We start from the raw sequence: 10898 nt of genomic DNA, 5'->3' as shown, positions 1-10898 counted from the left end.
AGTAAAGTTAGGAGTTATTTTACAGATTGCATTGATGGTATCACGTCTCTACAACTAAATAGATACCAAAAAATAAATAACACTTTACCTGATAGCAGTTTGTCGGACTGAGATCTCTCTCTCTCGAGGTGTCACCAGCTGTGCTTATGTACAATAGGGCAATGCCATCAAACAGAAATGTGTGCAGAAAAAAATATAGACACTATGTAAAAAAAAAAAAATTAAAACCAGCTCCTCCCTCACTCAGCAGAGACCAATCATCTTGAAAACTAAAGCACCACCTATGACTGGATCTCCTGAGCTAAGGCACAGAAACCTGTGTGAGTCTGACTTGACCTCAAATTTGAATAAATATGGTGTGGGAAATAAGTGATATTCAGTGAAGCATCTTGCAGAGCATAATTCCCATGTAGGCAGCTTCTCAAATCTGACTCTCCTTTTCCATGCCACACTAAATGACTAATTAACACAATAAAGGCATTATGCTTTATTTCCCAATCACAAACATTTTGGGGGATTTTCACTTATTTATAAACAATATAAAATTGTTATGTACACAGCCAAGTCACTCAACTATTCACAAAATACAATTTAAACATACAAACATTCGTAAAAGTCCAAGTACTTATTTTTACATTTGAAAGCACCAATAGAGTTTGGCAAGTTTCATAATAAATATGGACTATATTTTCAGATTTCGGCCAAACACTATACATGCCAGGTCATGAATCTCAAAGAGATGGGTTCACAATCTTCAGGTTTCACTGTCAACATTTACCATAATAGCATGTCTAAAGGAAGTTGTAAATAGTATAAGAGAGCTGCCCAATATCATAACAATGTAGGGCGGACAGTAGCAGTGATGGTTATGCATAAGTAGTCTTAACAGCTTTAAAAAAGGGACCATGAATTGGGAGGTGACCCTGGTGATATGAGAAGCTAAGGCAAAGGGAGGGAAAGGGTAATGCCGACAGACACGAGTGTGGTGGTGACCTTTATACACTGGAGCCGTTTAATTACCTTTCTCGGGGTGAAATCCAATGACTTAAAGGTTTACCTTGCAAGGCTGCTACGTAGACGCCGGGCCTTTGATATACAAGATATAGGTGTACAGAGTAGATGGCCTGAAGACCATCAAAGAGCTTGTAAACATTTCCTAGTGAAGTTCACCAAATACATTTTATTGTTTGATGACTAAATATTTAAATTCATTAAACATTATTGACATTTAAGTGCAACATATTGATGGGCTGTAGACAACCTGCAGATAAAATTGTAGCACCACATAAAATACTGATAATGCAAATGCAAACAAGGTGGCGGGAGACATGGCTGGTTGAGGGCTACATTCAGATGGATTTACAAACTAAAAGAAGTTACTAAAATGTGGTTTAAGAGGTTTTCACTGTTGGTGCATGAAATTCTGACAACACTTGGTGTGACAGTAAAATGTAAAACAAAAAATAAATCTATATAAAAAAAGAAACATTCCAGCATGGACCAAATACTGTCAATCGGGGATGAATAAAATTAAAGAATTATGTTTGGGTTCCAAAAACAACAAAAAAATATTCTAACTAACTCAAACTGCATAGTGATGGTGAGGAAGATAAATGCTTCAAAGCCCCTGTCAAACACCACACCATGGCCTGACAGCACTCCCATGTCTCCTTGCCACACGTTGTTTTTAAATATAACCGGATACCACGATCTCAATACAAGCAGCTCTCCTAAATGTCCTTCAGGTGTTTGGTGTTGAAACTTACCAGATGTATCATTGAATAATGTGAGTGAGTACCATGTCTATGAGAAGCCTAATCCCTCAGAAGGGGGTGTCACTGGCCAGGGTGATCAGGGTGCAGGTTGACGACACACTGGAGCAGCGCTCCTGGAGGGTGTTGTTATTGTCCCAGACTACAGGCTGTGAGCTGGCTGTGCAGCCCAGGGCCTTGGCCAAATCTGGGCACAATGTGAGACACAGCCGCTGGAAGAGCAGGCAGAACTTTCTACGGAAGCTGCGGTTGATCCAGAAGTAGAAGATGCAGTTGAGGAAACCGTTGGAGGTTGGGAGCCACACCACCAAAAACTCCATCCACTCTGGAACTCTGTTGCCTGAGATGGCTGGTGGAAAACATAACAGAGAGAGAAAAATGCATAAAAAGGGACAGCATAGGCTATGAAATAAGACGGACTTTAGTCAGTCGAAGAAAGATTGTCAACAGTACTACTTCTAGCAGGAGTGTGAACTGTGGACAGGAATCTTCAATGAAGTGTTCTTTGTCATTCAAATGAGAGACTAGTTTTCATGCAATTATTTTCACTTGAGAAATACTGCACCAAACATAGTTCTATGTAACATTGCACGACTAAGATCTTCTCTGCAAAAACATCACCTAGCCGAGTTAAAGCAAGCAAACTAGTATGCGGCGCCCTGCAAACACATGTACAAATAACCCATCTACCCTTGTCTCTCACGAACGTTGAATACAATTTGAACTTACTGCCGATTGTCCGTGGGATTGGTTCATCAGTGGGTCAAAATATCCACAGAAAAGTACTATTAAAGACTTCAAAATGTGGGGACAATCAAGATGCGTTTGCTCCTGATCCAAGGCACGAGCACAAGAATGAAGGACTTGCACTTTGATGCATACATACTGACCAAAGTTTTGCAGATGTTTACATGGTTTTCCGCATGTGCCAGGTGATAGATATTTCAGCAGCAATACCAGCGCTCCAAAAAGTCGGGTAAATAACACTTTCCTGGGGCCAATTTGATTAACCAACTATACTGACAACCGGTAGTGTAAATTGTAATTTTATTCTAGAGTCTTGAATGTAAAGAAACGTTCCCGTTGAGACGGCTTAGTTTAAGGCGGTATACCAGAAGCTGCCCATATCAGTCTGATTCATCAGCCTACCTCGGTCATCTTTACACCCAGCACATTGGCATTTCCACTTTACAGCCTTGTAGCCTACATTTGTTACGGTAATTTTCCTGAGATCATTTAGAAGGGTGGTGAGTGACTTTGGGAAAAACATACACCTTGACTGAATTTTAGAAGTTCCAACTACAAAGTTCCTTCATCCACTAAATGTAAACCAACGGGTTCCTTCTATAGGCCTACTCACCATTATAGATAATTGCCGCCATGCACGGCGTCCAACATGCGTAGTACACGGTCATTACAGGGACAAGCACCCTGGAGGCTACGTCGGGTCTGTTGTGACGACCCAGGTGTTGTGCCCGCATCTTTACCCGCTGTCTCTTTGCAGCAAACCAAAGGCGCAGGTTTGCGCAAGTCATGATGATTGAACAAGGAAAGAAGATGAGGCACGTCAACGTTAGAGTGTACGCAACGTTAGTAGAGTACGATGGATTGCAAACCAGTGACGCTGTAGAAAAGTGGACCTCAATTATCCCGTTAGGAAATGATATGGGCACAAGTAAAAATGGAGGAAAACACCATGCAAACGCGATCAAAAACAGCGTTCTTCTCCTTGTCATCAGTGAGGAGTACTTAAGTGGGTAAAACACTGCTATGTATCGCTCTAGACTTATTGTAGCCAGTGTGTACATGCAAGTCGAATAAATCGTCGCGTTGAAGAAAGCCACAATGTGACAGAGGGAGTCTGGGCCTTCACTGTAGTCTTTCGCCAGACTGACGCACAGATTCAAGGGCGTGATGATCAGTCCAAACGCCGAATCAGCACCTGTGAGTGAGAGTAAAAAGTATCGAGAGTTCCTTGACCAGCCGGACACCGATGAAGAAATCACCATAATGACTGCAATATTCCCCAACGTGATCATCGCTCCTAAAACTGATATTATGCCAATTTTAATGGGCCTGTGCCGTTCTAGAAGCATTTGCGTATCTGCGCTGGTTAGATTGGTGTCCTCGGACTCAGACAAATTGAATGTTGCAAACATTGTCGGTCATATTGTTTGTCACTTCCTCTGTGAAACCTAAAAAAGAAAACACCCAAGGGCATGCTCTTCAAAAATGATTTCAGGTGAATTTACATGATAAAATCAACTTACCAAGCCGTGGTATGCACAACAATAAATACCACTACCACACCTGTGGCACGTTAGGTGGTAGTCACGTGCCCCAATCAAATACGTGGATCTGATGCAAGTAAAAAGATCAACCAAGAGGTAAATTATTCTTCCTTGGCCATTAGGATAATATACACATTCAAAGGACTTTTCAACACATTTCAGAGTTGGTGTCCATGTATGTCATTGTTTTGTTGTGTAATGTAGTCGACATTGTATTGAAACACTCATTTACACTAGGATCATTCTGTTGTGGCCCAGTTGTATGAGCAATGAATGGCTCTATCGCCGCTCAATTCCTCTACAGGCGGAATCAGGTGAAGACCACCTGTGAGCAGGCAGAGATGAGCTACATGGGGGAGTGGATTGGGGAGGACGAGTGTGAGGACATTAACCTAAATAGCTGAAGGATGAGACCATCTCCTCCAAGCCCTGCACTGGACTCTGCACAGATGGATTTGTCATTAGGACAGTGACAAGCGCATATATCAAAGGCATATTCCAGACCGTCCTCCTTCCACTGAGTGGCATGTTCATGGCTAGCTGACACTACTAGCCTACCTGCTGGGGAAGCAGCCCCTCTGATGGGCCTCCATAACAGCTGGACTTCACTGTTCAAACATTGATACTGTACAGATAGCTCACATTCTCTCACTGAAGTGGCTGAGGCAGAAATTTTATTTTATCTATCCAAGGGCCTTCTTGGGAAATATCAGTCGGAGTATAATATTTTCATTACGCCACACCCCAATACAAGGTTATTTCATTTGGTTCTACAAAATATACTTCACATTGTATAAAAAAAGATGCAACAAATTTTGTTGGAATCCATTTTTTGGTTATTACCAGACAAATAATATTCCATTATTTTCTAATGTCTGCAAAATGAATCAAGCTGTTTAAGTGAATAAGCACGAATCATCAAGAACAAATGAAGACACAAGCTGCCGTGAGATTTTAAAAGCAATGCAAATACATATTGGCCATTAAAAAACACCATCACAAATCACATGCTACATACATTTTTTATGCACATAAAAGGATGAAAAGGAGATGTATGTGTTGAGATGTAGATAGCCACCGCTATGCTTCAGAGACAGGGCATTGTACCAGTCTGAAGCTAAAAGTACGGGGCCAATTTGTGCCTTTCTGTAATCACTCAGTTCATCCATTTTCTATTTTGAGCCACAGGAGAGTAGGCTGATGCACATTTCAGTTTGCCATTGGTTACCTGAAGCATGGTGATAAGTGTCCTCATTATATTTAGGATTTTCTGTGCTGATTTATGACCGTTTCTCTCTGTTAGAGAGGCTGCTCTGTGCTTGTGGGTTTTACATTGCAACAACTAAACTTCTACCCCAGTGAAGATGAATTACTCATAAACCAGGGTTCAAGGTCAGGTCATTAGCCCACATTGAGTCAGTAATACATGGGGTAGGATAATGATACTTTAGTTTTTTTTGACACATTCAATCAGAATTCAAGCACCCTTTCATAATATAATCAAAATGACACAGGAAACATAATTAGTCAGAATATTATCGCAAATGGGATTTCTTTAATAGTGCAGGGACAATATGATTGGATGCATTGATAAATCTGACTTTGATGTACATTGTAAGTAGTGTGATCCGGGCATAGGTAATGTGTTGCACTGCGACAATCATCCCATATTGGACAACTGAACCTCTGAATTATCTCATGTGCCTCCTCAGAATAGCAGGACTAACAGGATTAGAATCTTCAGGAAGTTCACAGAAAAGAGGGTGCAGAAGGTCAAATGGTTCTGGCATCGAAGCAAAACAACCAGGGTTATCTTCTTAAATCCCTCTGCAAGTTTTCCCTAATCTCTTATGTGCTATAGTTTGGTTAATTTTACATCTCTTTTCAATAATAATTTGAATTCCCATTAAGAAATAGGGATTTGACAAGTAGAATGAATTCCTATTTTCACATTATTTTATGGGAGTCTTTTTCTGTGCAGCTCAAATATGGATAGGGTGAATACTTTAAATGAGTAGCTCTTAGGGAAAGAGTGTGTGTCCGTGTACACGTGTAGGTTTCCTTGTGTGTGTGTGCGCCCATTGTACACATGTAGGTGTGTGTGTGCACACAGGATGTTTTTTCTGTGTGTGTGTGTGTGTGTGTGTACATGATGTTTTGTGTATCTGCTCCTGCAAGATAGGGAAAAATGTGCAGTGTTGTTTTTTGTGTGAGTGGGTGAACTTCGATTGTTTTGCGTGGGCTCCATCACTCTGAGTGCTTCCACAAGTGGATGGTGACACATAACAGATGCTGAGGAGAGATAGTAGGCTGACTAACACAAGTTGGAATGGAGGCTGAAGGGTGGATGTGGGGGTAGTAGATGGTCCACTACTAACTTTCATTATCACTAGGATATATGTGAAGGGACATAAGCAGCACTATGCTCTCTGTCTGTCTGACAGTCTCCCTACCTCCACATGATAACAGGGCTCTGCCATTGTGTATAAAAGCACTCTGACAGATGCACACTGGTATGAGATCTCCAGGGTGACGATGAAACTAGAGGTCGACTGATTATAATTTTTCAACGCCGATACCGATTATTGGAGGAACAAAAAAGCCGATACCGATTAATCGGCCAAATTTTTAAAATGTATTTATAATAATGACAATTACAACAATACTGAATTAACACTTGTTTTAACTTAATATAAAACATCAATAAAATCAATTTAGCCTCAAATAAATAATGAAACATGTTCAATTTGGTTTAAATAATGCAAAAACTAAGTGTTGGAGAAGAAAGTAATATGTGCCATGTAAAAAAGCTAATGTTTTAAGTTCCTTACTCAGAACATGAGAACATATGAAAGTTGGTGGTTCCTTTTAACATGAGACTTCAATATTCCAAGGTAAGAGGTTTTAGGTTGTAGTTAATATAGTATTTATATGACTATTTCTCTCTATACCATTTGTATTTCATATACATTTGACTATTGAATGTTCTTATAGGCACTATAGTATTTCCAGTGTAACAGTATAGCTTCCGTGCCCCTCCTCGCCCCTACCTGGGCTCGAACCAGGAACACATCGACAACAGCCACACTCGAAGCAACGTTATCCATCGCTCCACAAAAGCCGCAAGGGGAATAACTACTCCAAATCTAAAAGCGAGTGACGTTTGAAACGTTATTAGCGCACTCCCAGCTAACTAGCTAGCCATTTCACATTGGTTACACCAGCCATTAGGCTGATAGGCTTGAAGTCATAAACAGCGCTGTGCTTGCGAAGAGCTGCTGGCAAAATGCACAAAAGTGCTGTTTGAATGAATGATTACGGGCCTGCTGCTGCTCAGTCAGACTGCTCTATCAAATCAGACTTAATTATAACACAATAGCACACAGAAATAGGAGTCTTTGGTCATTAATAGGGTCGGATCCGGAAACTATCATTTCGAAAACAAAACGTTTATTATTTCAGTGAAATACGGAACCGTTCGGTAATTTATCTAACGGGTGGCATCCCTAAGTCTAAATATTCTTGTTACATTGCACAACCTTGACCGTAGATTGCATTGTATGTTTCTATTTTTAGTTTGGTCAGGGTGTGAAGTTGGTGGGTATTCTATGTTTTGTTTTCTGTTGTGTGTCTGCACCAGCCAGAACTGTTTCGGTCGTTCGCGTTGTTATTTTTGTCATTTCAGTGCTCATTAAATAAAAATGGACACATACTACGCTGCACCTTGGTCCTCTCCTTCCAACAGCCGTTACAAACCTTCAATGTTATGTCATAATTACGTAAAATTCTGGCAAATGAGTTCGCAATGAGCCAGGCAGCCCAAACTGTTGCATATACCCTGACTCTGCGTGCAATGAACGCAAGAGAAATGACACAATTTCACCTGGTTAATATTGCCTGCTAAACTGGATTAGTAGTTATAACTAGTGATTATGATTGATTGTTTTTTATAAGATAAGTTTAATGCCAGCTAGCAATTTACCTTGGCTTCTACTGCATTCGCGTAACAGGCAATGGTTAGCGCGTTGGACTAGTTAACTGTACGGTTGCAAGATTGGATCCCCTGAGCTGACAAGGTGAAAATCTGTCGTTCTGCCCCATGAACAAGGCAGTTAACCCACCGTTCCTAGGCCGTCATTGAAAATAAGAATGTGTTCTTAACTGACTTGCCTTGTTAAATAAAGGTATTTAAAAAATCTGAAATTGGCGCCCAAAAATACAGATTTCCGATTGTTATGAAAACTTGAAATCGGCCCTAATTAAATCGGCCATTCCGATTAATCGGTGGACCTCTAGATGAAACACCCTCACTGATACACTTTGGATGAAAACTATCATTCATAACGATTGTGGTGTCCCATGATCACACAAACCATTAAAGAGAACTTCAGAAATATATTTAAAACACGTTTACACTTGACTGTTTCATTAATCAACCCCAAGTTGGTCAAATGCATTCAAAACAATGTAAAGCAATTGGCACTGTCAAGTGGTAAATGGTACAATGTGCAGTATGATAGCAGTAATATAACCACAACAGAAATTAGTAATTCGCAACTGCTTTCAGCTCACTTGTACTTGAGCAATATGGTTTCAATGGAAATTCCATTTTGGGAATATCCCCCAACCACACAGCTTAATGTATGATTTGTGCTAGGTAGGTGATGATGGAGGAATCATGCGTGAAGTTCTTTGCTTTATTACATTTACATTTACATTTAAGTCATTTAGCAGACGCTCTTATCCAGAGCAGATTAGCTTTTTAAAATAGTAGATTAATAACAGGACCAAGTGCATAAATATGAGTTTACAGGCACTCTAAAGCTATCATGTGATTTTAACATGGCATAGTTTCTTTCAAATTGAGTCAGAAGATGTAAAAAAAAGCAAGGCAGTTCGTAGGAGGGGATTCATTAAGATATAAGAGCCATTCATTTTCTCATGTAAATTAGATGCCATATATTGTTATACAGAAGAACAGTGCTGAAGAAAGCATTCCGAATGTTTATAGTGATTATTTTACCATCACGTCTACTCTTGCTCCTCGCCTCCGGCGTTTGACGTCACCAGAATACTAACCACCTGTTTTGGGATACATCAATACGCACACCTGGCATTCTTCATTACACGCACCTGTTGATCATTATGATTCACACCTGGACTCCATTACCATCCTCATTACCTCAACTCTATCTGTCCCTCCCTTACATTTGTTCCTCAGTTGGTATTGTTCCTATGTTCATGCTTTTTCGCCGCTGTGATGTTATCTCGGTTCATGGGTTACTAAATGTTTCACCTGCTTCTCGACTCACTGCGTCTTTGTTACAGAATAGCAACTCAAAATAGGGAAGCAGCAGGAAATTCAATTATCTCTCAGATGGTTGATGAACAGGGTTATCTTCTACGTCAACACTATGACCAGGTGGAACAACTGGGATCGGCTATGGAGGTTCTTCGTAGTATGCAACGTCTCAAACACACCCGAGAGGCGTTGCCTTCATCCAGCGGAGGATACTCTTCAGCCAGTCACCCTAGCACATCAGCCCATTCAGTGACCCCCCACTCAGGGTTATCCCTCCCTGATAAACATGACGGTACACCATCCAAATGCCATGGCTTCCTAGTAAGCTACTCCCTCTATTTTAGGCATCAGATGGGAGCTCCTACCACCCAGTGGTCTAAGGTTGCCACTGTGATTTCCTTGCTGACTGGGAGGGTGTTGGAATGGGCTACGGCCGTCTGGGCGAGAGGAGCTTGATTTTAAATGTATTTTTGATCATCCCCTGGAGGGCAGAGGGAGGTGAGTGGCTACTGCAATTACAGCAGGGGATCCAGGCGGCTGCAGAGTACGTGCTCATCTTTCGGACAGTAGCGGCATCAAGTGGATGGAATGAGCCGGCGCTCCATACACTATTTAGAAGAGGTCCTAGACGTAATTGGCTTGTCGCGACGACAACCTTGCCTTGGACGCACTCATTGCGATGGCCATCCATTTGGATAACCTACTTCAGGAGCGCCGGTACACTCATCGCTTCCCTCCCTCAGTGAACACTCGGATCAGAGCATGAATCCATGGAGGTAGGGGGTCACTCGTCTCCCCCAGCTATAGCCGCAGACGGATACAGCTGGGGCTTTGTCTGTACTGTGGACAAGGAGGACACAAGCTCCAGAGCTGTCCGGCAGGTCAGAACCTGGGATTCACAAGAGCAGAGGGACAGTCGCATGATCTTCCACCCCCTGGGACAGGAGTGAGTTCCATCACTGTCTACTAGGCTCTTTTTGGTGTCCATCACACTGACTGTCACTTATGTACGGTGTCTACAGCGTTAGTGGATTTTGGTGCCGCGGGGGAACTTTATTGACCAGACCCTTGCCTCCTCCCTTAACATCATAACTCATACCCGCTCTCCTCTCCTTTTCAGGTTCAAGCCCTGGCCAGTCAGGCACTCACCCTCACCGTGGAGTCCAGTCATCAGGAGACCATCCCCCTTTTCATTACCAGTCCACAAGATCATCCTCGGCCTCCCTTGGCTTCAATGCCATAACCCTACCATCTCATGGTCGAGGATGAGAATTACAGACTGGTCGCCTGAATGCCGGCAGACCTGCTTCCCTGTCCTTTGTGGTTCCATGTCGGTTGAGAGTCCTATGGTTGCCCAACATCCCAGAGGTATATCAGAACCTGCAGGAGGTATTCTCTTCCTCCTCATTGCCCCTGGGACTGTGCCATCGACCTGCTTTCAGGTTCTGTGCAGATGCATCTACCCTCTGTCGGTGGCTGAGAACCAGGCCATGGAGGATTACATCCAAGTTGCGTTCCAACAAGGTTTCATTT

General features: G+C 42.0%; 1 protein-coding gene across 1 annotated transcript; it reads right to left on the bottom strand.

Moving 5' to 3' along the window:
- Window positions 1-472: 472 nt before the first annotated feature.
- Window positions 473-4009, bottom strand: zgc:162592 (uncharacterized protein LOC561993 homolog). Its single transcript, XM_029639154.2, has 2 exons — window positions 3133-4009; window positions 473-2121 (listed from the first exon to the last, which is right to left on the bottom strand). The coding sequence occupies exons 1-2, from the start codon at window positions 3929-3931 to the stop codon at window positions 1823-1825; spliced, it is 1098 nt and encodes a 365-aa protein (XP_029495014.1). The 5' UTR covers window positions 3932-4009; the 3' UTR covers window positions 473-1822.
- Window positions 4010-10898: the final 6889 nt, after the last annotated feature.

Source organism: Oncorhynchus nerka, linkage group LG28 (genome assembly GCF_034236695.1).
Source record: "Oncorhynchus nerka isolate Pitt River linkage group LG28, Oner_Uvic_2.0, whole genome shotgun sequence".
In the NCBI taxonomy this organism is placed as follows: Eukaryota; Metazoa; Chordata; class Actinopteri; order Salmoniformes; family Salmonidae; genus Oncorhynchus; species Oncorhynchus nerka.
Note: the sequence above shows the minus strand (reverse complement) of the source record. Positions and strands in the feature narration are given on the sequence as shown.

Bases quoted from the DNA above. Each gene is read 5' to 3' on its own strand.
- zgc:162592 (XM_029639154.2), bottom strand. From the start codon at position 3,931: ATGTTTGCAACATTCAATTTGTCTGAGTCCGAGGACACCAATCTAACC. The intron at 2,122-3,132 runs GTGAGTAGGCCT...GTTTTCCACCAG, and splicing joins GGCGGCAATTATCTATAATG to CCATCTCAGGCAACAGAGTT.